Here is a 26,803-nt window from a genome sequence, read left to right as displayed (position 1 = left end):
TCCCACCTGCCTGCCTTCCCTCCTGCCCTTCCTGCCAGCTGTCAAGCTCCTTCCGCCTCGTCTAGCCCAGTACTGCGCCTGTTTCATGTCTAACCCTGTGCCGAGGCCCCGGGTACTAGCGGGTGGTAGATTGTTCTTGTCCCCTGATGGACCGCCCACACGCTCTGGCACCCGCTTCCTGGCATTTAATCGGTGGTGGTCCTGGGCAATGACAGCAGCGCCCTCCCGGGTCCACGCTTGACATCTCACCAGAGAAGTACCCCCATCAGGAAAGTTCCTGGGCAGAAAACTCAAGGCAAAGAGTTTGCTCAGAAAACAAGCCCAAGAGGCCCTGGAGGACAAGGGCTCCCCTCACCAGGAGGGATGCCAGGAGCAAGAGGGAACACACTGTGAGGGTGCTCACAAAGCAAGGCAATGCTGGGATAGACACTGTGCACCAAAAAGTGGTGTAAAAACCTTCTTGCTCATGGTTGCATAATATCTTAACAACCCTTCAAAAATGCAAGAATTGGCAGGGCGTGGTTGCTCACTCCCGTAATCCTAGCACTCTGGGAGGCCAAGGCAGGAGGATCGCTTGAGCCCAGGAGTTGGAGGTTGCAATGAGTTATGATGACACTGCTGTGCTCTACCCCAGGGCGACAAAGCAAGACTCTGTCACCCTCACCTCCCCCCCCAAAAAAGGGCAAAAAATCATTCTCAGCTTTTGGCAGCAACAAAGCAGGTCATGGGCTGACGTAGCCAGGGCCGGAGCATGCCAGCCTGGGCGTTCTCTGTCTGTGGGCCGTGTGGACGATGAGGGGTTTCAAATGTTTCCAAGGGAATATTAAGAGTGTGTACAAAGTTCACAGCAAATTCTCAAACTGTAGATTCACATCCTGGAGGGGAGGGATATTTAAGTCCTTCCTCATACTTCAAAAAGCCAAAAGCCCCTACGACCCAGCCCTCTGAGAGCCAGGGAGAGGCCCATCAGCTCCTTCGACGGACGTGGCCTTTCTGCAGTGGCCGAGCTCAGTGGAACGGCCCTCAGTCAGATGTGGCTCCTCACTGAGGGGCACAGGAGAGTCCCAAGGCGATAACCAAGCACACATGACCTTCTCCACTGCCCAGCGCTTGGCTGACGCCTGCCCAGCAGCAGCCCTGCAGCAGGGGAGCGAGAGGCTGACCGCGCCAAGTTGCGTGAACTGCTGCTGCGCAGCCACGTGTCCCCCGCTGCAGCAGCGTCCGGGGCCCCGCCCGCCACTCCTCCCCACGGCAGCCCTCGCTGTCTCACTCCCACTCAGATCTTATCTTCTAGCCCCTGCCCCAAGCTCCAGCGCCACAACACTCCATGTCTCCCCAAAGCGCCCTGGCCTTGGCGCTTAACCGCTACTTCTGCCAGGATCTCATCTACGTGGGACCTCCTTGGGAGGCCCAGGCTGACTACCAGGACCCTGCACCCCAGCACCCGGGGCTCCTTCCTTCCCAGCGCCTGACACAGCCCGAGTCTTGCCAGTTCCCCGCTTAACCTCCTGTCTCCCCTCACCGGAGCCCTTTCTGTGCTGCTCACACTCGCCCCACGGGACGGCCAAGCTGAGTGTGTGGACAGCACCGCACACGGGACTCTACCCCAAGGGGACCCTCTGTGCTTACCTGGATGCCTGCGTGGCTGCACAGGTAGAAGTCAAACTCAGTCGGGTGGGTGATTTTCGTGTCCACAGTCGTGCCCGCTGGAATGTTTCCGCTTTTCCCGACCTTTGGCGACACAGGTATCTTGTTAGACACAGCCAGGGACCAGCAAGGCAGAGCAAGCCAGCAAGCTGCAGCCACCCGCCGGCGTGGCCAGGGCCTACCATGTTTTGAAACTTTCAAATTGCCTAATACACATGCTCAGTTGTATAGTGTTAAAATAAAATGTAGCACATGTTAACCACCCAAGTTAAATTAGTTAACCGTCCATTTGGGCTGGGTTCCTTTTCACATCTCACATAGGCGAGGGAATTAAGCCCTTTACCCAAGGGTTCTTCAGTGCTGTGGGTGCAATTTTATTTGAGGTCGAGATGAAAACTGTGACTGACATACAAATCTAAAGCCAAACGGGGGGCTGGGCAGCTGGCAGGCCCTCCTCGTGAGCACAGACACAGCAGCGAGCAAGGCGCAGGAGCCAGGGCGCTCTGAGGGCTGCCAGGAGCTTCTAGGCTTTGCTCACGGCCACCACCCGAGCAGGGAGGCTTCACGAGAGACTGTCCAGGAGGCTGGGGTGCAGGTGATGAACATAACGATGAAACGAGGGAACTGCTGGTTCACAAGCCTGGATCAGAAAGTCAGCAAAGACCAGTCGTGTCGCAGCAGCAGCACAGTGGCCACACCCCACACGCCTGCCCCAGCCAGGTAGCCAGCCCTGATGGATTTCAAGTTGCATAATATTTCAGATATTCATTAAAAAAAGACTCTCCAGTGTACCCCCCCACGCCTTTGTAGCTTTAGGTTTATTATTTTACTTCTTGTCAACCTTTCTTTTTAAGCCTTCGGATCTTTTAAAGTAATAAAATATTTGAAAATAGTGGTTCCCTTTGTCTCTCTTCTAGATCCTGCCCTCCCTCCTCTCCTCTTCCCTGGTGCAAGTGCAGATGTAGACTTTGTTCTTTCTACACACACTTACAGTCAAGTATCCATTAGCACTGTATTTTATCGCTTTGTAGATTTTAAAACTGTATACATGTATCACATTTATATATTCTGCTACTGCTTTTTTGCTTAATTTTGAGATGTATCCATTTGATACATAGTTTATTAATTTTCATTGCTGTACAGAATGCTAATATATGAATATGTCACAAGCTTTTCTCCTATCTGGACAGCTAGATGATTTTCATTTTGTTTATTTAATTTATTTAAAATTTAAAATTTTATTTATTTATTTTTTGAGACAGGGTCTCAATATGTTGCACAGGCTGGTTGCAAACTCTTGAAGCTGTGATCCTCCTGATTCAGCCTCCTGAGTTGCTGGGATTATAGATAGAAGCCACCGCATCCAACCCATACATGTTCTCATATACACATCTCCTTGAACACAGGCGCACTAGTGTCTCTAGGACAGATTCCTAGAACCGCCAAACTGCATTCCAAGTCGGTCATCAGTCCGCATTCCCCTTGACAGCATATGAGTGTTTTCTTTATAATAATGCATTTACTCTGTGACAAGGACTGGGTTAAGTGCTGTGCATGTGCTCAAGTGGATAATCCTCCCAATAACCTTCTGCAGGTGGTACAAGAGGCAGCACCAGGCTCAGGGGCAGCTCAAGGTCAAGTGCCAGAACATTTAGGGACTGGGTTTAGGCCCCAGGAGTCTGGCTCCAGACCCCGTAGCCCTAACCACAACACAGGTTGCTAGGTTGATGTATTTTCAAAGTAGGTTTTGAATTTGTTAATCTGCTCTATTGCATCATTCTCTGTTCCTGGAGAGTATTTTCCATCCTGGATACGGATGTGGGGTATGGTGTTACCAGGCATCCCTGACTTTAGAGCCCTCTTGCCTCCTGCCCAAGCTCCCAGGGCCTGGGGGCTCTTCTTTCCACCCTCCTGGGATCTTTACTTAGGTTTATTTTATCGTTCTCGTTTTTTGTTTTTTTTGAGACAGAGTCTCGCTTTGTTGCCCAGGCTAGAGTGAGTGCCGTGGCGTCAGCCTAGCTCACAGCAACCTCAAACTCCTGGGCTCAAGCAATCCTACTGCCTCAGCCTCCCCAGTAGCTAGGACTACAGGCATGCGCTACCATGCCCGGCTAATTTTTTCTATATATATTAGTTGGCCAATTAATTTCTTTCTATTTATAGTAGAGATAGGGTCTCGCTCTTGCTCAGGCTGGTTTCGAACTCCTGACCTCGAGCAATCCACCCGCCTCGGCCTCCCAGAGTGCTAGGATTACAGGCATGAGCCACTGCGCCTGGCCTTCTCGTTTTTGTTTTACAGCACTGTTTTAACTGCACTGCATGAAGTTGATATGATGTCTTCTTGCTTTTGTTCAGTTTTGAGAACTTTGCAGTTTCTATTTTTGTTACATGTTTGATGCATGAGCTACTTAGAAGTGGACTGCAAATTTCACTTGCAGTAAAAACCCTTGTTTTTACTGCTGATTTAAAATTTAATTGCATAATGATCAAAAAATATGGTTTATAAAAGACTGAAGTCTGAAAATCTCTGACTTCCTTTTTCCTGCTAAGAGGCCAACTGTTTGAATCCTTCCATGTGAGCTCAGCTGTCTGTAGGCAGCATTCTTTTTTGTTGTTGTTTTAAACGTGAGCTAAAGTTTTACCTGTTCATTTCTTGCATTTGAAGTACTCTTCAATAACATCCTTGGCCTGAGAATTTTTGCCAGTCCTTAATTACTACACAGCTGCAACCAACTACTCTATAGGTTTTTCTCTCTGTCAGTTTTACACAGGACTAACCCACTTCCCCTGGTCTCTGGTTGTCATCAGCCTTAATTAGATTGATTTGGTGTTCACCGCAAAGGGCTGCCACTGATGTGACACACACATGCTCATCACAGTCAGATGTGCACAAGGTTGAGCTTGGCATGCGTCCAAGGCATTAGCAGCTTCACAAATTCCATGTGCAAGGCCACTGTGATGAGGGCAGCCTTTAGCACTTCTTGCCAAGAGGTGCTGAAACCCATTACACCCTCAGCAGCACGGCCTTCCTTGGCCATCGCAGTGGATTATGGGTGAAGCTGAATCTTGAACGCACCTGAGCCTGAGCCTGATCTTTTTCTGAAGAGACAGGGTCTTGCTCTGTCATCCGGGCTGCAGTGCAGTGGCACAATCACAGCATCACAGCTCACTGCAACCTCTAATTCCTCAGCTCCAACAATCCTCCTGCCTCAGCCTCCCAAGTAGCTGGGACTACAGGCATACCTGGCTAACTTAAAAAAATTTTTTTTTAGAGACAGGCTGTTGCTATGTTGCTCAGGCTGGTCTTGAGCTCCTGGCCTCAAGCTATTCTTCCTTTTTAGCCTCTGAGTAGCTGAGACTACAGGAGAAAGCCACTGCACCCAGCTTGTAGGCAGGATTCTTTCTAAGATCTGGCTTGTTCATTTCACTTGTTCATTTCAGTTTTTACTCGTGTTTGCCTGTTTCTGTTTCTGACAGAGATATGTTGAAATATCCCTTTTTGATGGTGGGTTTGTGAATTTCTCCTTAAAATTCTGTTAGTTTTTGCTTTATTTTTCTCTCTCTACATAACTTCAGGTCATGGTGTTAGGTACATGCAAGTTCCTAGGTGCTGAATCTTCTTGGTGAATTGCTCCTTTTATAGTGACAAAGTATGCCCCTTTCTCAGGACAACACTTGCCCTCTGCTTGCCTTCCACTCACACAGGCTGCTCTCCCCGCGCTCTGGGTCACTCTCCCTCGGTGCTGAGTGCACACCAACCCGGGTGACTTCTGGCCCTTCCGTGTCCAGTTCTGGGGCTGCTGGTCGTGAATGTAAGGTCTCTTCTTTCTGGGCAGGGTCTCTGTTCTCAGGTGACTACCTTGATGTTGTGCAGCTTAGGACAGTGTATGGAGGGGTGGATTTATTTTTAATTATCCTATCAGGAACATGGGAGACACTTTTAATCCGAGGACTCCTGTCTTTCTTCTGCTGTGGAGAACTCTCAGCTGTCCTGTCTACAAACCTTGCCCCTTCCCATCTCCTGCTCCTCCCAGAGCACCTGTGAGGGGAACCTGCCACCTCTTGCCTCCTCTCCACTTTGCTGAACAAGCTCCCAGCACCCACTTCTCGACAGCCAGGCTGAGCCCCTGGGGTCCCCGCTCACTGAATTCTGCCCATCTTTAGGACTGCATAGTCCCCTACCATGCTTTCTAACCTGTTCTTTTTCAGAGCTGCCTCTTTGGGTAATGTATTAGATAAATTACATCTCAACTGGACCTGTCCCAGACCTACAGGACTTACCAATTAAGAATTCTCACCAAACCAAGGAGAGCTATCTCTGGTGCCTAAGGCTGGGTCCCCATGAAGCATCTTGGAGGACAGAGTCTCCCAAGAACCTGGGACATGACACCGAGTAGCCAGCAGGCTCCAGAGTGTGGCTCAGGGTGCAGGGCCGAGGGGAGAGGGGCCCCTGCACTCTGAGACAACCGTGTCCAGCAGGAACGTGCACCGTGCATGCGTCATGGGAAACTTACCCGCTCGTTCTTGTCGGTACAGAAGAGCCGAGTGTGGTGCCTCTTCTGCACCACGATGAACGTGATCCCTGGCTGGTAGTCCTTCTCTAGCTTGATGCAGGCCTCGCGGATGGCCAGTAACTCGTGGTGGAGGACCTAAGGGAAAGGAGGGGAGAAAGAACATGTTTGCGGATTATGTTTTATGTTAGCAATGGGCCTAATTAAATGCCGGGTTACAATGTCTTGAAAATAATGTCTTGGGTTCTGGGTTCAGAAAACCCAGTTGTGGTGATTCCAGTTTGATTGCTGAGTGTGTCTGTTCACAGGTGGTGAGAACAGAGAAAGGAGGAACCTCCCTCTTACGTGGAGGCCTGTGGTGCAGGGTGAGAGGGCTGGGAGCTCAGAGGAGGGAGAGCATTTCCCACTGGAAGGAGCCCAGAAGGTTCTGTGAAGAGGCAGCCGGGAAGCGGGACCGAGAAGGTACAGCACAGCGGCTGTCCAGAAACACAGGCTGGCTAGGAAACGCCAGCGCTCAGGGAGCACCGTTCTGTTCCTCCAGGAGACCTTGGGCCTGAGGAGCTGCTACTCCCTGGCCCAGGAAGGCCGACGTGCATGTGCCCCGGCATGGGCGATCCAGCCTGGTGGTCAGGGCAGGCCGGTTCTCAAACACCTGGGCTACACCCCCGCCAGGTATGGCCTGTGGCTTACTTCTACCCTCCTTGCTAACCCCTCGGGGGGAGGGGGGGGGACCTGGGGGGGAAGCGGAACAAGGCAGAGGAGCAGACAGCCCTGGCCGCTGGGGAGGGCATCCTGGGCACCAATGGCCCAAGTTCCAGGCCAGGATGGATTTATGACAGGTCACCGTGACCTAGAGGTGGTACAGGTGCTTTCAACCAAAGGCAACGAAGAAATCCCCTCTCCCCTCACTTGCTCCATATCTGTGATGACTTCCCCGACCTCCCAAACATGTGTGGCCTGCCACTCTCTCCACATCCAGCAGTGGCCCCACGCAACAACCCTCGTCCTGCTGCCCTGCACGCACCCTCCAGCCGGCACCTCACACTGCAGACAGGTGTCCCCAGACATGATGGGGCCTATCCGTCCAGGATGCTCTCCCTGTTCAGCTTTCAACCGCCTGCAAGGCAAAGCCCGGAGTCTTGGAGAGCACCCGGACAGCTGCTGCACGTGGGCCATCGGCCAGACGCAGAGCCCTCTCCCTCGCCTCTTGGTCCCCAAGCACACGCCCATCTCTCCACCTCTTCTTCTGTGCTGCCTCAGCATGGTGGGCCCGGCGCGTGCCAGTGTCCAGACAACCCATCCCCGTCTCCTCCAGACCCGCCTTCCTCACCGTGACCAGATCAACTGCGGGGCAGAAAGTAAATTGCGTCATTTGTTTCACTGGTCAGCCGGGGAAGCGGATCTGAGCACGGTGGGAATTAAAGACCCTCGAGAGGCCGGGGAGGCGGGGAGGGGGGCTCAAAGAGGTGCCAACCTGCTGGAACTGGCCCTCGGAGACTCCGTCGCGGTAGAAGATGATGCGGGTGGGCTTGAAGCGCGTGGACTTGTAGAACTGGATGAGGAGCTCGCGGACCATGGCCGCCAGGTCCTGGATGATCTCCTGCCGGTGCTGCTGCACACGCACGGTGGCGCAATAGCGGTTGGGGTGGGCGTCCATGCTGCCCACCACCTGTGGGACGGGAGAAGAGCGTGGTCACAAGCTCCCGAAAGCCCCCCCTTCCGGGCGTGCGCTGCAACAGGGCCCAGGGCCGGCACGAGCACCTCCACCCTGGACTCACGGCACAGCTGGCACAGCCGCTGTGTGCTCGCCTTTCTGCTCTCTGTGAGCGTCTGGCAGGAGTGTTTATAAATATGCTTTAAGGCATATAAGTCTGCCCCAAGGTGTGTAATAAAAAATAGAAGATTATTCAGAACCTTACTCTGTTTGTGATCAGATGTGGTTGAATTAATCAGTCCAAAGAAAGCAACTAGTGACGGTGCCCCTAGTGTTTTCAAGGCACATTCCTCTTCCAAAGAAGCCATTTGCCCATCCACACACAGTGCCCCAGAATCCTGGTCCCCAGCAAGGGCAGAGCAGCCTAGAGGCAAGCTGGCCTTGCATATAGTTGCCTGAAGGTGCCAGCTAGGGAGAATAAAGAGTGGACTGCAGCCCTTCTGCCAGGGGACTGGGCCTTGAGGCCTGGCCTGACCCTGCCTGTGCCTCTCCACCTCCCGGCTGGGGAAGGTGAATTCCCCAAATTCTGAAAAACGCTGAGGGGAAAAACTTCCTTTTGTGTCACTGAAAAATAGCAACTATTTCTTGCCAATCTGCCTTCTTTGGAAATCCTTATAGAACACCTTTCCCCCAACTCAGTTCTCCCACATGTTCTGTGTCCCTGGTTCTGCCTTTAGCTATAAAATTTTTCTCTCGAACCAAGGGAAAAATAGACTCTGAAATGTTTCGAGTTGGGATAAACAGAAAAACATTAACATAAATAGAAATCTGCTCCTAGTGATCGAGAAATGGGATGGGGAAAACACACACAAATATCTCTGTTCCTGAAAACTCGAATAAACCAGGCTAAGCCTTTAAAAACCAGAGACGTGGTTCGATGCTACACAATGTTTATGCAGAAAAACAAAAGCCACCAGGGACCTGGTGAAGTGAGGCGGGAGCAGGACAAGGGCACCAGCCCTGTGAGCGGCCGGCCACCCCACTGGAGGAGCTGGCAGGCTGCTGGGACCTTGTGCCCTCACGTGCACCCCAGCACGCGGCTCCGCCTGGGAGCCCCACGTGCTGGCCTTCGCTGAGCAAATGAGGAAAGGCCCGGAAGACATTCAGTGAAATGAGAGACGTGGTATGCACAGGAAGTGGTGGGGCCACGACTGTTGGGCCAACAGGCAGGAATTACTTTATGTGACACTAATTTACTGGAGGAAGTGTGGCCTCTGAATACACCAAAGCACCTGCCATGTGTCGGTTTTCCTCCGCCCAGGGCGGCTGATCTGGCTCCCACATGCCCCAGATAGATTATCTGGCCCCACATTCCCTCCGGACTAATCAAAGAAGAACGTTAACAGTTTATGAGCATCTACCATGTGCCAGGCACAACGCCAGGGGCCTAACTACAGCACTTCATGATAAGAGGTCAATATTCACTTCCTCATTTTACACAAAAGAAAGTTCAGAAACGTTAAGCTCAATTGCCCAAGTGAGACGGCAGAAAACACGGCTCAAGCCTGTCTGAGGTTCAGGGCTGGGCCCACAGCCAGTGTCTTCACGCTTAGTGTAGGGAGCTGGGGGACCCCACACCCAAGGGTGTCACGAGCCCGACAGGCCCCATGAGCAGGGGCTTCGGGTTCCAGTTTCTGCCCAGGCTTCTCTCTGAGGCATTTCTGCCAGGGAGGCCGGGGCATCCCGGGGGGCACTCGTGGGGGCAGGTCCTGCGTGGTTCAGATAGATCACTGGAATGAAAGCCCAGTGCTTCCTTCCCACCACGTGGCTCTGCCACCACACAACACCACGGTCTCCAGGCGGAGACAACTTTGAGTTAACATCCTGTGCTCTCTGCATTCCAAAGTTTAAAAACCAAACCAGACTATTAAGCATGCATGGTTTGGTTCTATCCTTTTAAACCAAAGGCCACGGTGACAATTATACTGCCCCTCTAGAGAACAATCGCTCTGCACCTTTCTGGTAAGTGAACAGAGGGCTGGGTGCAAAGTGCCACGTGCATCGCCACGACCACCCTGAGTCCCGGCGGTGGCCACAGTCACACCTGAGGACGCCCACAAAAGTAAAACCGGGAACAGCACTACACTTGAAGCCAGCTCACACACTTTTAAGCAGATGGCCTGGGGAGCTGGGAGGAGGGGATAGGTGAAAACCTATCTAATACCCAACAGGTACAATGAACACTATCTGGGTGATGGGCACACTTCTAACTCAAGCATTACAAAAGTGGTCCGTGTAACCAAAAACATCTGTTCTTCTGAAATACTCTGGGAAAAAAAAAGGTGGTTTGGTTGGGTGTGGTGGCTCACGCCTGTTGTGCCAGCCCTTTGTAAGGCCGAGCAGGGAGGATCCCTTGAGGCCAGGAGTGCAGGACCAGCCTGGGCAACACAGCAAAACCTCATCAAAAAATTTACATATAAAAAACAATTAGCCAGGAATGGTGGCGAATGCCTATAGTTCCAACTACTCAGAAGGGTAATGTGGTAGGATCACTTGAGCCCAGGAGTTAGAGGCTGCTGTGAGCTATGATCACACTATTGCACTCCAGACTGTGTGACAGAGCAAGACCTTGTTTCAAAAAAATAAAAAAGATGGTTAATAACAACAGTTGCCTTTAGGAGACTGGAAACAGGGTAGAGAAAGAAGGGTGGACTTTTAACTTCACTGTGTATGTTATATTTAATATATTGTAACAAAAAACAAAATATTAGAATGAGGCCTAGAATCTGCTCCTGCAGGCCCAGAAGCCATCAGGTGTCACCTGCAGGCAGGTGAGACAAGCCCCTCCCAGCAGGCTGTCCATGCCGGCAGATTCCGTGGGGTCTGCTGCCATGCTTTGGGATAGTGCTCACGTACCAACTCTCACTGTTTCCTGGGACTTGTTTTATGCCACGTCTAGTGTCCTACAGGAGACCCTGACTTCCCCTGCTGCACTGGAGCAAGCTTCATGCCTTTTGGGAAGGAACCCTTAGCCCCAAGGCTGCAGCGGGGCCTCGGGAGGGCTGTGGGTCCAGCACAGAGTGGCATGTCACCCACAGAGGACCCAGGGGAAAGTGCGGGCACTCACGGCAGCGATAGAAGGCTTCTTCCCGTCCCCAGCGGGTGGGTGAGTGACGTCTGCTCCCAGGAAGATGACGGGCTGCTGGAACACTGGAGGCCTGCAGGGAGAAGCGCTGTCAGAGGCCAGGAAGGGCCACAGCCTGGACCTCTGAGGACAGTAGGTGCCATCACCACCTTTTGGGGTGGTAAGTGCATCGTGGGTATATTTTTGAAAAGAATCCTCTGCTGGGACTGGGCGCAGTGGCTCACGCCTGTAATCCTAGCACTCTGGGAGGCCGAGGCAGATGGATTGCTCGAGGTCAGGAGTTCGAAACCAGCCTGAGCAAGAGTGTCTGACCCCATCTCTACTATAAATAGAAAGAAATTAATTGGCTGACTAATATATATAGAAAAAATAAGCCGGGCATGGTGGCGCATGCCTGTAGTCCCAGCTACTCAGGAGGCTGAGGCAGAAGGATTGCTTGAGCCCAGTAGATTGAGGTTGCTGTGAGCTGGGCTGATGCCACGGCATTCACTTTAGCCTGGGCAACAAAGCAAGACTCTGTCTCAGGAAAAACAAAACAAAAAAAAGAATCCTATGCTGGGCATGACGCTCATGCCCGAGAGCCTAGAACTTTGGGAGGTTGAGGTGGGGTGATAGCTTGTGGCCATGAGTTTGAGGCTGCAGTGAGCCACTGCACTCCAGCCTGGTGACAGTGCAAGACCCTGTCTCAAGAAGAAAGATAAAAAGAAAGAGAAAAGAATCCTTACCTTTTCACAGCAATATAGAAAGCCTCAGACTAAACGATACAAGGTCTAAAATCTGCTTCAGAATGTCGCAGGTTTGGGGGGCCTGGGTGGAGTATACCCCAGACCAGACAGCCACGGCTAATGGCTGCCAAGGCCGGGGTTCAGGCCCAGATGGTCTACCTTTGTAAACACTTGACTATTTCAAAGTAAAAAAATCAGCCCCCAAAGCCCATGGTCTGTGACTCGGCCTCCGGGTGGCAGCTACACCGAGGGTGCTCCTGGCTTCTCAGCCTTGGCACTCGGGTGGCGCCGGGTCATTCTTTGTTGGGGGGAATCTTTAATGGTGCCTTTGGCCTCTACCCATAGTGCCTGTAGCACCCCTCTAAGTCCTGATACCCCGAAACATCTCTAGACATTGCTGCAGATTCCCTGGGGACAAAACCACCCGTTGAGAGCCTTCCCCCACTGAGTGTCCTAGTGCCACTTCCCGAGATGGCAGCACTCCCAGTTGGGGGCACCCGCACCCCATGTTCCACGGCTCTCCCTGCAACTCACTCTCTCTTCTGAGAAATGGAGATGAAGACAGCACCTCCCTCTGGGCATGCTTGTGAGGGCGAATGTGCGTCAAGCACTGCCCCAGGTCCTGGCCACACGCACGCACGCACGCACGCACGCACGCGCAGGCACCCGCCACTGCAACTGTGGTTACCACGCTTGCTCTTCCTGCCGCCCAGCCCCTGCCCCTCACGGGCCCGAGTCCTCCCTGCCCTGGGCTAGGCAGTGTGGTTACGGGCAGGGTGTCTGATGGGGTTAACACCTGCCACCTTCCTGTAATTTTTACCAACTGGCCAGTCCCACTTCTACCCCTTGGTGCCTAAAGAAATTTGGGTCTTCTGCATGAAGGACTAGGGTTATTGCCAGGATCTGGGAGATGCCACCACTCCCAGAAAGAGACAAAGACAGCCAGGAAGAGGATTCTCTGCAATTGAATGGGTCGAGGGTTTGGTTCCTCTGAACACCAAGACCAGCTGACGAGACAATCGCATTCCAGGGCTGGCTCAGGACCCCAGCACACAGGGACTCGAGAGCCTCTCCCAGCCTTCCAGATGCTGCTCCAGGTGTACTCGGACCCCTGCCCAGGGCCCTGGCTGCAGGGCCGCACCTTCCCTCACCCCTCAGTGTCCCTGCTCAGCCCGGGAGTGGCAACAGGATGCCATGTCCGGGCATGTGATCCCTGCTGTGTCCCTTTGAGGTGCCCTTCTTTCCTTCATGGTACCTTCTGCTCCCGAGGCAGCCTGTGCACCCTGAAAAGCTAGGGACATGCCAGCAGGTGGGCCAGAAGAGCAAGTTTTAGGGGCACCATGAAGTTGGGTGCTCGCACCTACAGGTGTCTCAGGGCCTGTGGCCAGAACCTATAGGGGACTAGGGAGGGGAGCTGCCACGAGTGATGCCTCAGGCTCCCAATGGGGACCACCCATGTCACAGCTTTAGGAGGTGGTGCTGCACCCATTTCCCAACTGCGTCAGGATCAGGAAGGATGTCTCCACTTCTGGTCACCTTCACAGGTGGAATCAACTGTTAAACGTGCCTATTTTGGAAGCAGGACTCACCTAACAGTATTTCTACATTAGGGCCAAAGTCAGATGCCACCACGACAAAAGCTGAGCACTGCGTCCCTCCACTCAAGGTGCCATCACTCTGCAGCCGCCTGGGCTGCCAGGAAAGGCGGGCAGGGGGTCCTGGGACGTGCCCTGGGTGGGATTCCCACTGGCCAGCAGCCCCGGGATGCCTTTACCCTGCTCTGGGTGCAGGCACCATCCACTACGCACCTTTCGGGAGCACCCCCGCAGAGAGGAGGCAGGCGGGGAGGAGGGTTGCGTGTATTCACTTCATTCGTGCAATCCACAAAAGGTAGAATCCCTAGCATGGCTCCAGCCACACCTGCGGGGCTCCCACTGGGGGTGCCCCACACACGCCAGGCAGCGGCTTGCTACTTCCTGCCCTAGCATGGCACTTTGCAGGCACCTGGGTACTTCCCGAGTCCTCACTGTCACCACTGCCATTGTGTGGAGGTCAACGGCCTCGAGAAGGTGAGCCCCCGACTGCGTGCATCTCAGTCCTACCAGCCACCCTTTGAAAAGCAGTCAGACAGGAGGCTCTCCCCTGCCCTCCCACCAGCATCCTAGACTCACAGGCACAGGTGTGATTCACTCCCTGCCTACGCCTCCCCCCACCCCCAAGCCTTCCTTAAGGCAAAGCTCCTGCGTCAACAGAACCCACTACTGCCCCCTGCCGGCACCCAGACCCCTTCTGGTCAGACTTCGCACTGCTACGCAACAAGGACACCGAGGACTTCCATATCACCCAGACCAGTAGTCGGGCCTCAGACCTGGCCACACCTGGCTTACCAGCATCTCATGACACAGGACACGCTTCCCTCAGGGCCCAGGACCATCTGCTGGCCTCTTCCCCTTGGCTTCTTCTTCTGCCCCGCACTCCAGCAGCTGCCACTGCAGGGCCTTGCACGACCGTGCCTGCTGCCTGGGGGTCTCTCCCCATAGGCGTCTGTCTACGCGCTTGCTCCCTAGGAGCCTGCACTGTGCACACGCACCACCTTCTCAGGGGACCCTCACCCCGCCGAGCTCCTGTCCCCTCCCCCACACTGCGGCTGTGCACCCGTGAGGTTCTGCGTCATGTATCACATTTATGAACAACTCGTTGGGGTCCCTCCGCCAGAGGACTTAGGCCTCTGTACTCGCAGCCTGTGGCCCGAGACCTTGCACACAGTAGGGACTCAGTAAACACAGAGCCTGGTGACTGACAAAATGGCACTGCTGGCTCCCAGCCAGCTCCTGGTAAACCCCCATTTATCCTCGTGAGATCGTATGGGTGAAATTATCCCTCATCGCGGAGCCGGTACCCAAGTTCAAACCTGTCTGACTCTAAATCCAGGCTCTTTTCCATGTTATCACAAATTCAATAGTCTTTTCAGTTAATGCTAAATTAACAGTGTAACCTGGTGGTTCTCAAAGTGTGGTAACCCGGTACCACACCAGCAGCCTGCAGCAGGTTGTCGGGAGTGTGAATCCTTGGGAGTCACATACTGTGGGGCAAGCCTGGCCGGGGTGCTGGTGCGGCACAAGGACACTAAAGTAGCCCAGGGTGGCTGGAGTTCTCTGCACACAGGTGCTGCTCGCCAACGGCCATTTCCCCAGCACAGACGGTACCCAGCTCATGGCGGTTTGACTTAGGATTTGCAGCGCTACGATGGTATGAGAGCCATAGCGTACGGTATACTCCTTGACTGACACAGGGTTTATGAGCATACAGCTCCATTGTCACTCGAGGAGCTCCTTAGATAAGCGAAGCACTGGCTGCCACTGCACTGCCCCTCCCACACCCACGTCTGACTCTCTGCCGAGTCCCGGGAGCCTTTGTTTTCACCACTGTCATCCATGCCAGTTGCTGGCATCTTTGAAAATGTCTGTCACTCTGGAGACCTCTGTGTTTGCCTGCATCAGAGGGTGGAGGTCATGAAGGAGGGGCAAAAGCTAGCATGACCCTGCCCTTAAACAAGGGGGGGCCGCACACCAGCCCCCAGGGATGCCTGAAGAAGGTGCAGCTCCATCACCCCCGCAGGCCTCAGCCCTCTGAGGCGCTCTGTCCGTCACCCTTCCTGCTCTGATCTGGGACCTGCCAGCAGCATGCTCCTACGAAGAGCTTTTCAGTCCAAAATGCGAAATCCCAGCACAAAGCAGCATCGCCGACCAGTCTTGTGCGCCACGCGTAGGGGATGCCCTGGTCTATGCAGCAGCTGCTGCTCCGAGGGTCTAGGAGGTGAGACAGGGCCAGCTGGATGGGCCCCTTGCTCACTCCTGTTCTGGGACCACTGGCCCTGGCATAGGGGAGGAGTCTCTTCTCCTCACCCCGTCGTGGGCCTCATCCCTGTCTGGACACCTGGCCATGGACTCAACCACGAGCAGATGCCCTGGTCCCCGTGGGCAGGCAGGCTGCACCTGACTTCCCTGCCCTGATGCGCCCAGGACAGTGCTTGGTCCAGGTGAAGGGGCCCTGCTGCCTGTGTGCCGTGCCCCACCTGGAGTCGCAGTGGAAGGGCTGGCCTTACCTGCCCTGGGGCAGCAGGATGTTGTTGACACCTCCTAGCTTGACGTTGATCTTCAAGCAGAGGTTGGACAGGGTCTGCGGCGTGGTCCTCTGCACATTCTTCATCTGCACACACTGCGTGGCCATCCCCAGCACTGTGTCTCCCACACGCTTGACCTCGGCTGCGGGATAGGACAGGTGCACATGTAACAGCTTTTGTTAGCACCCTACCCTTGGCTGACCCCGAGTGGCAGCTGTCACCCGGCCCCTGCTGCCCACCTCAAATGCACGCTGACGTGCAACCATAGACGCCACCTTGGGCTTCTTCTGCCCCCATCTAGCCTTGATCGGCCCCAGAGGGGGCATCCCTGGCCAAGCTGCCTGGAGTCCTGCCTCTGCACTGCCATGCCTCACTCAGGAGGGGACACTGGGTAAATGGATCTCACCCCTGTGGTTTATGAACGAGACCATTTAAGTGACATACCCAGGGCCCCAGCAGGCATGGGCACAGCCCTGCCAGAGCAGAGGACTCTGCGTTCCTGAGCAGCAACGACACCTCCTATCTCAGAGCCCATGGCTACAAGCAAATGCTCCAGTAGTTAAAAATAAAAACACTGGCATCCTCAAAATCCTCGGCAAATGCAAACCCTACATCAAAGAGCTGTGAGTGCCACCCCCTCTATTCCTGGAGTCTTTCGTGAAGCAACTGATCAACTGCTCACTGGGCAGCTCTGTGGAAACAGTGACTCCTAGCATAACACTAACAGGATGCAGAAGCCAATGGTTTTCTCTTGCTTTCTTTTTATGGATGTTGAATTTGGAGGGGAGAAGTGTGGCCTCTACGTGGCCGTAATCCATCACTGGTTAGACAGGAGATCACATGGGCGACACCACCATGTCCTAGATGCTTCCCTCTGCCCCACGGCCCCCAACACCACAGGTTCCAGCTCCAAATCCCCTCTACCAGCTCCTCTGGGTTCTTCCCGCGCTCTCAGCAGACTTCAAAGAGCTTTCACTTCACCGTGTCAGAGTCACCTGTCTGCACATCTCCCCCTCCTAACCTGGGAGGTTCCCGAACAAAGAGGCTGGGTCTGACTTATCTCTGTACTCTCTGGGGCAGGCACAGGACATTTCAGCAAGACAAATGTGCACTGCCCTTTGGTACAACAGACTTGGACCAGTGACTCCTGTGTGGTGCGGCAGACAAGACGCCTACACACACCCTGGGCTCTGTGCCTGAGGGCCCCAGACCAGACAACGAGAGAGGCCCTGAACACAGGCTTGGCAGTGGCCAGACACGACCTCTTCTTTCCCAGGCTCACGAATGCATCCAAAACAAGCATCTCCTCAGTGCAGCAGAAACACAAAGGGCCTCGGGGTGCAACGGGTACCCATGGAGACGCGACAGCTCCCACCACAGGGCTGTGATGCCTACCGTACACGGGGGTCTTGCCAGGCAGGATGACCACCACCAGCTGCAGGCCTGCGTATGTGTTCTTCAGGTGACGGAACATGGGCTCCACGCTGTCCGCGCCCTGGGCGTACTTGCAGAAGCATGGCTGGCCCTGGATGGGCATGCCGGCGTCCCTCGAGATCTTCCGGAGCTGCTCAGTGAAGGACCTGCAGGACGAGGTTCAGGTTACTAAAACCCACGGTGAACAGCGGAGAATTCAGGCCAACCTGAGGCCCTAAATAAAAGGCACGATTTTTATAAAGCTAAAAGCACTTTTATTGAGGTCAGTATCAAAGTTGTTCTTAAGTCCCACATAAAGCCAGAAATCAAAGCTGCATCTCCTAAATCACACTATCTCATGAGAAAGGTTCAACATGCTCAAGGTACACACGTACGTTTACTGAAGGTCACCTGTGGCTACTCCGCCACGACAAAACAGCAGACTTCAAATTAGGTTCTTGTTGCCTCATCAGCTGTGACAGTCCCCGCACACAGTGACAAGATCCTGTACTTGCAAACCAAGGCACAGAGCAGCTGCCACCTGCCCGGCAGCCTGAGCTGCCCCCCGCTCGAGCTCTGGCGCAGAACAAGGCCAGCCCTCGTCAGGGAGGGAGGAAAGTTCTAGCTAGCTGTCCCTCTGGAATTTTCCCCAGTTGTTCCACTGGGCACAGCTTGGACTTGGATGACATAATCGTGAGCAAAAACAAAACAGCCCACAGCTAGAGTAACACCAGCAGCTAGCATCGGCTAGCCTTGTGAAGCTTGGGGTTGGGGCACAGAGACAGATCAACGGCTTCTATTTTAGGCAAAAATTAAAAATCATGTCACTTTCTACAATAAGGGTGAGGCCACTGTGACCCATCCTAGCCAGTTAGTGTTCAATTTCCCATACATTGGAGCAGTTAAAGAAATACGTGTGTGCGCGTCTGCACTTTTAGTTCTAGCTAAAAGCAGAAGGAAACGCCCAGGCACAGAAGATAGGGTGGGAGAGACCCAGTGTTCACCTACTTCAGCTTTGTTTCCCAAACCCTCTCCTCGCTTCCAGCTCCTCTGCCAGCAGCGTGGGCAGGGCAGCCCCGCACGTCAGCTGGAAGAGCCGTAGCCTTCAAAACCAGCCCTTGCTGGAATGCCCAAGTACCAGCTCCACCTCACAGGCCCTGGGATCCTCTCTGCTGCCCCCACAAAGTGGGAAGCAAAAGCTTTATGTTCCCTTAGAAGTTTGTTTGGCACAAAATCACAAGCCACACCGCTATGTGATTCCTGCCCTGGGGCAGGCCCGGCCAGTCCTACACCCCTGACCCTGCCGAGGGAGCCATGCAAGTGTCTGGGTGAGGACGGCCCCCTCCATGGCACTTGGGGTTCCTGGGGGGCTGACCCCCAACCTGGGCTACCTGGGCAGGTGGCAGGGGCATGCACCAAAGCTCTGTCTCTCCTCTTATTGTAACTACTCCCCTCGCCTGGGGAGGGAAGAAAATACTCCCAGATCCCCCAACCCTCTGTCTGACCATCTCTTCCCCACCTTGTCTTTAATTTCTCCTTCTCACTTAACTCACACAAATAGAAAGCTAAAGTGCTTTTTAGAATAATGAACTTCACTGAACCTGATTTTCTCTTTTGCCTGCACGTTTCAACTCCTCCCTCAGACCCTGGTTTGCTTTGCGCGTGGTCCACGCGGCTCCTCATTGCTCCTGCCCGCAGGGGCCGGGGTGAGGGGCAAAGGTGTCTACGTGCCCTGCCGGCCCGACCTGATCTTTGACAGGGAAAGGCTGAGGGACCTGACATCAGAAACCCACCCACCCCAAGGGACAGCCTTCCACGTGGCCAGTCCCTGTGCCCCCGCCCCCCGCACAGGCCACACGGCGGGCTTACTTCAGATGGACTTCTGTGCACTGGCGCTGGGGGGCGAAGCACGCGATGGCCCACACCTTGATCTCAATGCCTGTGTGGAACTGCTTGTTCCTCATGTCCCAGACGCCCTGGACAGGAGTGGCAATGGCTTTATTCTGCAAATGGTAAAAAGTTCAGAGTAAGAAAAAATGGGAAATGTATTTCTCTAACCTTGGACTTGGTCCCTCTCTTTGTTGGTCCTCGACCAACAATGGCTCCTTCTTAACAGCAAGAACTGCACCTTCACGTTGTCTCCCGTCTCGACCTGCCCTGCACACGTTTGCAGGACAGGCAGGGGGGCGGGGGGCGGGCAGAGGAGAGACAGAGAGCTGCACGGAGGCTGGCCAAGTGGGTAAAGGCGACTGCCTAGGGGCCAGGCCAGCAAGGCAGGGAGGCTCGATCTCCACTTAACCTTGAGTAGCCTGGAGAACAGGAGCACCTTGCAATGCTACAGGAAGGCATTCTGTTCTAGAAAATGCTCTCCCTTATTTTCATCCAGTGGCCCATGAGGCCAGCTACACTAAACCCACAGCTGTGTCCACTTGGCACGCCACTGCTTGCCGCTACGTGAGAAACGGAAGCTGCTCCCCCGTGAAAAGGGAAACACGAAGCCGAGCATCTGCTTGGTTTTGCCATCTCTCGACTAGAAAGGACCAGCCCCCAACATTGTCACATGAGGACTGTCTCAATGGCCTTCATGTGATTCCCAAGGAGAAGGGCCTGGCCGGGGCAGAGGGGCCCTGCAACCCTAGGCCCGTGGGCGCTGCTGGAGGACACAGCCGCGCCTGAGTTGCTATCATTTACTCTGTAGAGGCTTTTATTTTTTAAGTACAACCTTCTTACAAAAGAAATAAAAGCTTATAAAAATCAGGCACATTGTAGAAATGAATCCTTTTGTTTGCTGTGCTTCTGTAACTGCTGCCTGCTCCCACCAGCTCCTCCTACACAAGACACCCACGACGGACAGCGCGGGGCTCCAGCCTGGAGACACACACACGGTTTCAACAGAAACAGCCCCTTCCTACAAGTGCACTTCTCCACCTCGGTGCTACTGCCACCAGGGCTGGGAGACTCTGGTCGCAGGCCTGCTGCACACTGTGGGCTCTCTGTCCGTCCCACCCACCTGGAGCTGTGATGATGAAAATGTCTCCAGACACTGCCAGATGTGCCCGGGGGGCCAAACCACCCCAGGTGAGAACTCTGGCTGCACACATCGCTTGCTGAGGGGATAGTTAATTTCTTGCTCTAACAGTGGGCCAGGGGTAGGTAGGGCAGGGGATGGGTAGTATTGCTTCCCATTAAAATGTTTCAGGGTTCTGGAAGACTGTGTTCCTTTGGAAACATTACAAGCTCTCTTAATCCCTACAATTCTAAGATTTTTGCAAGGTTGGAATACACGGGCTATGGAGCTATTTTGTTTTCCAGACTGCTCTGTCTTTGCTAAGAGGCAGAAAGCTTAGGGAACAGACAGAGCGGGACGGTGACGGACGGCTGGACTCGAAACTCCACCTACTCATGGGGCCGCAGGCCTCTCGCCGTGCTGGGCGCCTCTTCGCTTACTCCTCAGAGGGAAACTCGCGCTCTTCCCCGGGGGCTGCGGGGGAGTTGGCAGACGCGTGTTTACGTGGTGTCTGGGGCCCAAGGGGAGGACATGGGAGCTGAGGAGGGGCCAAAGGGCCTCACTGAGAACCCTCCCACAGAGAGCCGGGCGGCGCCCTCCTGCCCACGGACAGGGATGCAGACCCCGCGCTGGACTGCTGAGCAAGTCACAAAAACGGGACTCGCATCTCACAGCGGCACGGAGGGACCAGCAAGGTCCCAGTGAGCTCCAGAGGGAAATATTAGGTAAAAGAAAAGCAAGGCACAGAAGCATATTGAATATGCTATTATTTGAACAAAAACGGGTGAAAGAATACGTGGATAATCCCTGGGCGATTTTACAAAGGAGAAAGATAACACCAACTGCTTCCTCAGAGGGCAACTAAGAGCTGGAAATAAAGACATTTTTTCCTAGAATTGTTTTATATATTTGAAAACAATTTATAAAATAAGAATAAAAAAAAAAGAATAAAAGCTTTCTCCAGGTCTCGAGGGCTAGAGTAAAACTTCACTAGGTAAGAAGGGTGCGAGTCAGGTGGAATCCTTCCACCCACGTGGCTGATGAGCAGAGGCTGATGCCAAGGCGCCCAGACAGCCCCAGCCGTCCCTCCTGCTGCGGTCGCCCCAGCCCTCGCCCACTCGCCCAGCGCGCTGAGCTCCGTGCCCAAGAGCCCGCCGGGAGGCAGTGGAGGGAGAGACTTCTGGCGCACTGCCGCACTCAGCAGTCCCGACACCTTTGGGCATGTGCCCGCTGATGGAAACTAGAGGCAAAACTGGCAGAAACAAAAAACAAAAAAATCCCAACTGCTATGTTTGCTAACAGATACCCACCAAGCAGAAGGTAAAGAATAGAAAAACAGTACAGGCTTCTGGGAAGTAATTCAACACTGGTAGAGTGCCCATCACATGAAGAATGATGCTTCCTAAATTTTGATAGGATAATAAGAATTAACTTCTGAAAACATTAAAGATAATTCTGAAAAAATTTAAAAACCACCAAGGAAAGTCATTTCTGTATGACATCCTATGTCCAGCCTGGAGTTGAGAGAATCCCCCAACCCAGAACATGGTGTGCGCCGTGGGTGGCGGCTCGGACGTGCACCCGACACCCACAAGTGCGCCCGCGGCCTGCACGTACCCTGCCGCCATAGAGGATGGAGGGTGGCTGCAGGACCCGCCCGGTCACATCTGTCATCTCATCTTTGACCATGATTCCAAATTCACGCACGTAGGGGTCTGTGTTGAAACTTGCACTTCGCATCTGGAAAAGGGGGGAAAGCAGCAGAGTCAGAAGGGGTCTTTGTTCTTTCCAGCAGCCACGTCTGTCTAACGCATGGGTCCCCACCCCGGCACCGACACTCACCAATTTGCTAATCTCCTCTTGCCGATCGGGCGCCGACCTAGCAGTCGCTCTGATCATGGTTGAAGTCTGATTGTCGGTCAATTTTTTAATACACCTCTGTCCCGCCACTATGTTACAGACCTGTGAAGATGCAGACATGCGTCAGCAACACACTGGGCACGACCGGTGGCCAGTGGCTAGCAGGAGGCTCTGAGGCAGAGGGTGAGGGCTGGCGCCCCAGCATGACTGGGAACAGCTCTTCTCCTCGTCCATGGGCTGTGAAGCGCCCACAAATGCCAGTGGTGGTGCTCCATGGCCTTCTGGTTCACAACGGAACCCCCTAAGTAACCCCAATGTACCACGAACACACAGATCCCACAGCCTCTGTGCCCAGCCTGCCAGGTGGGCAGGCCAGGGCAGTCCCGACAACAGTCTCTGGACTCTCTCTGTCCTCAATGGCTATGAGTGTGAAAGAGGTGAGCACGACACTGGCCACAGGTGCAAAGAAGTCTACCTGCTGGGCGAGGGCTCTACCAGAATGATTAGAAAAGGTCTGAGAACCTAAAACACTGAAGGAAAGGAATTAAACGCATTGCCTGATTTCAGTGTTTCATCTTTTCCCAAGGCAAGGATTTTTCAAACAGTCTTAAAGTTAGATAAAAAGTGAACGAAGAAACAGTGTGTTTATTGAGCACTTATTTCCTCATGCCAGGGACCTGCTGGGCATAGCGTACACGATCTCAATCCATCCTCATACTAACCCTACACGGGAGCTACGAATCCCATTTTATTAAAGACAAAACTGAGGCTCGACAAAGTCCATTAATGCACCCAAGGTCCTACAGCCACAGAGATGACAGCCGCACCGGGCCAGGGCGTGGGTGTTCTCCATGCAGCCCTGACTCTGGGGCTCCCAGCCTTGCAGGTGCAAAGGAAAAGGGTTACTTGCCTCCAAGGGAAGGTAGGTGTGTTTCTGCTCCTGTCCGACTTGTAAACATGGGAGGTGGGGGTAGCGCAGAACCAGCTTGTGCCTGTCCTTGAAGTACTGGGCCACCGTGCACTCTACCGTCTGTCCACTCTCCTGCTGCAGCGGGAACCTGGGAGCAGAGAGGCAGCTCAGGCCAAGAACTTGCCAGGGCTCCGTGGTAACAGACCACCAGCGCCCACACGCTGTACCCAGGGCTGCTCTTAGGTGTGCTTGCATTTTCAGGGTGATGTATGGGGAGCAATCATTCAAAGTCCTAACTGGGAGTGAAAACCAAACCGTAGCTTTTGGATTAAATGGAATATTCTTGAGATCCTAAATTCTTGTTTTGTCTCTGGAGGTGAGAAATAAAAAATACCTATACATATATAATATACAATAATCATAAATTATCCACCATGTCTACAGTATACGTAAAAGGACTCAGGACAAACGAAGACAAATCCAGGAAGCCAGGCCTGTGCATCTTCTAGCAGACCAGTAATCCTGAAAGTCATGTATGTGCCAAGGGCTCCAAGTGCCCAGAAGACCCCAGGTGGGACGTGGGGACCAAGTCTATCACTTCCCCCCAAAATGAACATGTATGACATATATAAGACATCACAACATTCTCACAGCCAGGCTAATTGCTACGTGCACCTGGATACCACACTGTGTTCTCGACACAACACGCAGCAGAAGGCAGAAGCACCCAGCAGATCAGCCAGGGGGTGGAGGACGGGGCAGCGGCCTCCACCATTGCTCAGCTCTCTTCGCGCCACCCCCCAGCACCAAGGATGGGGCAACACACACAAAAGACCCTTCTCTCACCTGTGAATTTTAGGAAGGAAACATGATAGGGACCCCTGTCCTCCCCACCCACCACATGGGTGGAATTTCATTATTTCAGTTTATTTTATGAGGTGAAGTTTGAAATCTACTGAGCCAAATAAGGTACAGTTTTGGCATTCAAGAATAGAATGAGATGATCCTTTCCAGAAGAACCATCGCTCCAGTGTTTGGAAACCTGAGTGACAGGGAGTGTGAAAGCGAGGTGGTTTACGTTTGGTGGCTGGCGGGCCGGCGGGTCACATTGCAGACGCGGTACTTCCTCTTCATCTGCCCACAGTGCGTTATCTCCACCTTTAGACCTGGGGACAGAGAAGGGCAGGCCTCAGCGTCCGGGCTCGCCCCGAGATGAAGGGCAGGCTCCGCTCTCACAGGCCCTGGCTACAGACCCGAGTCACACGGGCGCTGGAGCAGCCGCAGGGCTCCCCGAGGAGGGCTGACACCTGGGCCCCCACGGACACCACGGCAGGACCCGTGTCACCTACAGGGATGCCTTTCACCTGAGAAATAGCTGAAACTCGGAACTTTTGGCCAAGACCACCAGAGTGAAGAAACGGTGTCCACACACACAGGAGACCACTCAGGGCTAGCTTAGAGTGCGGGTGTCCTCTCCGAGGTGTTCTGTGCTCCTGGGGCTCATCACTACACCACCAGGCACTGCTGATGGCCTTCAGAAAGGACAGGTGCGGTGCGGTGCGGTGGGTGTGGGTTTTGGACAGAGCAATGGGCGCCCGCCTGGTGCCACCCATGGGCAGGAGGACTCCAGGTGGGTCCTGCAGCCAGGGGTCTGCACTTGCTCGTGTGGAAACCAGGCTGAATAGGGGTGCACACCTGCCCAGATTGTGTGGGGCTTCAACGACCACAAATGAAAGTGCACCTCACGTTCTAGAACATCACCAAGTGCCAGTCATAACCCGCTGTGGCTCTCTAAAAGGGCATGTCTAGTCCCAGCATCTTGACTCAGACGTTACTTGTTCACCAACCTGCCCCTCACATTACGCAAAGTCGTACTTATCAGAAACTGTTGTTCCTGCTGTGAAATGGGTCAAACCCAGCTCTGTGCTAATTCACCTGCCATCTCTATCACCACGAACATGCGCAGGGACCAGAACCCGCAACATGCACCCCAGAGGGGACCACTCCCAGCCCCTTGGACTGGTGCCCAAGAAGGTCATTACCTTTAATTTCTTTGGTAAACTTTACCCTTTGGGAATCTGTCAGAGGTTTTTGTTGTTCTTCAATACTTTTAAAATCCAAAACTTCACAAACAAACTCGATAACTGGCTGTGCCTTGTAAAACGCCGTTGCTGACACTGTGGGCAAGAAAAGGAGGAGGCGAGGAGTGAAGCACAGCCACACCTGGGGGGCCTCACCCCGGAGCTGACCACCTGCCGATGCTGCAGGGCCATGCTGGCCGGCCGCCATGGGGGTGGGGGAGGGGGGCAGTGGCATCGGGCCTTGGTTTTCACCCTCTGCGCCGCTGACCTCGGGCTCCAGAGACGGGAAAGCCAATGGTGCTGAGGCCGGGCCCTGTCGCCCGCACTCCCTGCTCAGGGGCAGTGGTTAGGGGTTGGTCGAGTCCAAAGATTAAGTCACCCTCTGAGAATAAAACTAGTTTTTCAAAGAAAAACAAAACCTAAAAGTTCATGAGCATTGGATTTTGCAGGATTTTCTATCTTCTGGTATAGATATTTCTGCAATTTACCATCCCCTCTTATGTAATTATTTTTCAATAAATGTATAGCTGAGCCAGATAATCATTTTCATTCCTTTCTAGAGCTTTTCGTATTAATTAATTCCCAAATGAGAAGACAGTGTCCTTCTCTGACCTTTACTCTCAAGGTTTTAACAGAGAGGGAAGTGGGGGTCCAGCACAGAGATGCAGCTGAGACTCCCGCGGGGGACAGGCTACGCCCAAACCCAAGAGGTGGCTAGTGGGACCACAGCCAGGTGCCCAGTCCTCGGATGCAGGCTGAACACGAGCCTGCAAGATAAAGGGGAAGGATGCCTGGGAGCAGCCACCAGACCTTGCCCTGGGGATGCCAGCAGCAGCAGCAGCAGCCGTGCAAACTTATGCAAAGGCAGATCCTCAGGCCCCCCTGCGGTCCCACTGGCCAGGTCTCTGGGGTGGGTGCTCCAGGTGGCTCCAGTGCTCCTCTGAGGAGCACTACCCTGCGCTAGCAGATACCACACAGGTGAGACAGGCCAGGTGCCATGCAGCCTCGCCGGCTTTGATGGAGGCTGTGTTCGAAGCTGGCCACTCGGTGCTCCCCAAGGTCTTGGGACCCCAGGGTGTTGCTTACCATCGATGTTCAGCATCATTTTCCAAAGAGAAGGTCGGACGGACTGATGGAAGCCAAACCACACTTCTCGGCCCCCACCAAGAGGGTTGGAGCAGCCCTCGGACGCAGTGAAGAAGGAGCGGCCCACTGGAGTGTACCTGGAGCCAAGAGACCAGATCAGATGCAATTTCGGGAAGGGACAGGCCACTCCACGCCCGCTCTCCACCCTCATCAATCACACAGGCACACACACACATCAAGAGTTCTTTTTCCCTCTTTATAAAATGACTTTTACTACACTGCACTCCAGCCTCTGTGCACGGCCTGCTGAGGGACGCTGTACACACAGCCTTGGGGACCCATGGCCTTGCTGCAGGAGCAGCAAGAGAGGCCGAATGCCCCACACCGGGAGGCCCAGGCCCGTGAGCCCCGGTGTGTTTCTAGGTCACGGACACGTGGGATGCAGCATTTGTTCCCTGTTTGGGTCAACTCCTGGTATGCAGTGTCTCCTCTGCACCAGGCACTGAGGGCTCACGTGCAAGTGACAGTGAGGCCAGCAGGAGAGGATTCACGCACTTCTGCAGGGCCAGTTATGGACCACGCGGCAACCTGGGCTGGAGCCCACCTGACCCAAGTAGACTCGTTCTCCAGCACGATCTCTC

The 26,803-nt window shown here is 53.9% G+C and overlaps 1 protein-coding gene across 1 annotated transcript in view; it reads right to left on the bottom strand.

Moving 5' to 3' along the window:
- The window catches only part of AGO2 (argonaute RISC catalytic component 2), a 122,578-nt gene that overhangs the window by 12,983 nt on the left and 82,792 nt on the right, over positions 1–26,803 (bottom strand). Inside the window, exons 5-17 of the mRNA XM_012735944.3 lie at positions 26,163–26,299; positions 25,038–25,172; positions 24,074–24,161; positions 22,996–23,143; positions 22,068–22,187; positions 21,843–21,965; positions 19,088–19,221; positions 17,201–17,385; positions 15,788–15,947; positions 10,940–11,030; positions 7,633–7,827; positions 6,162–6,296; positions 1,630–1,731 (exon numbers count right to left, since the gene is read on the bottom strand). Of these exons, the coding sequence (XP_012591398.2) occupies positions 1,630–1,731; positions 6,162–6,296; positions 7,633–7,827; positions 10,940–11,030; positions 15,788–15,947; positions 17,201–17,385; positions 19,088–19,221; positions 21,843–21,965; positions 22,068–22,187; positions 22,996–23,143; positions 24,074–24,161; positions 25,038–25,172; positions 26,163–26,299 (1,753 nt within the window). The remainder of the gene's footprint in view (positions 1–1,629; positions 1,732–6,161; positions 6,297–7,632; positions 7,828–10,939; positions 11,031–15,787; positions 15,948–17,200; positions 17,386–19,087; positions 19,222–21,842; positions 21,966–22,067; positions 22,188–22,995; positions 23,144–24,073; positions 24,162–25,037; positions 25,173–26,162; positions 26,300–26,803) is intronic.

This window comes from Microcebus murinus, chromosome 7, assembly GCF_040939455.1.
Source record: "Microcebus murinus isolate Inina chromosome 7, M.murinus_Inina_mat1.0, whole genome shotgun sequence".
NCBI classification, from domain to species: Eukaryota; Metazoa; Chordata; class Mammalia; order Primates; family Cheirogaleidae; genus Microcebus; species Microcebus murinus.
Note: the sequence above shows the minus strand (reverse complement) of the source record. Positions and strands in the feature narration are given on the sequence as shown.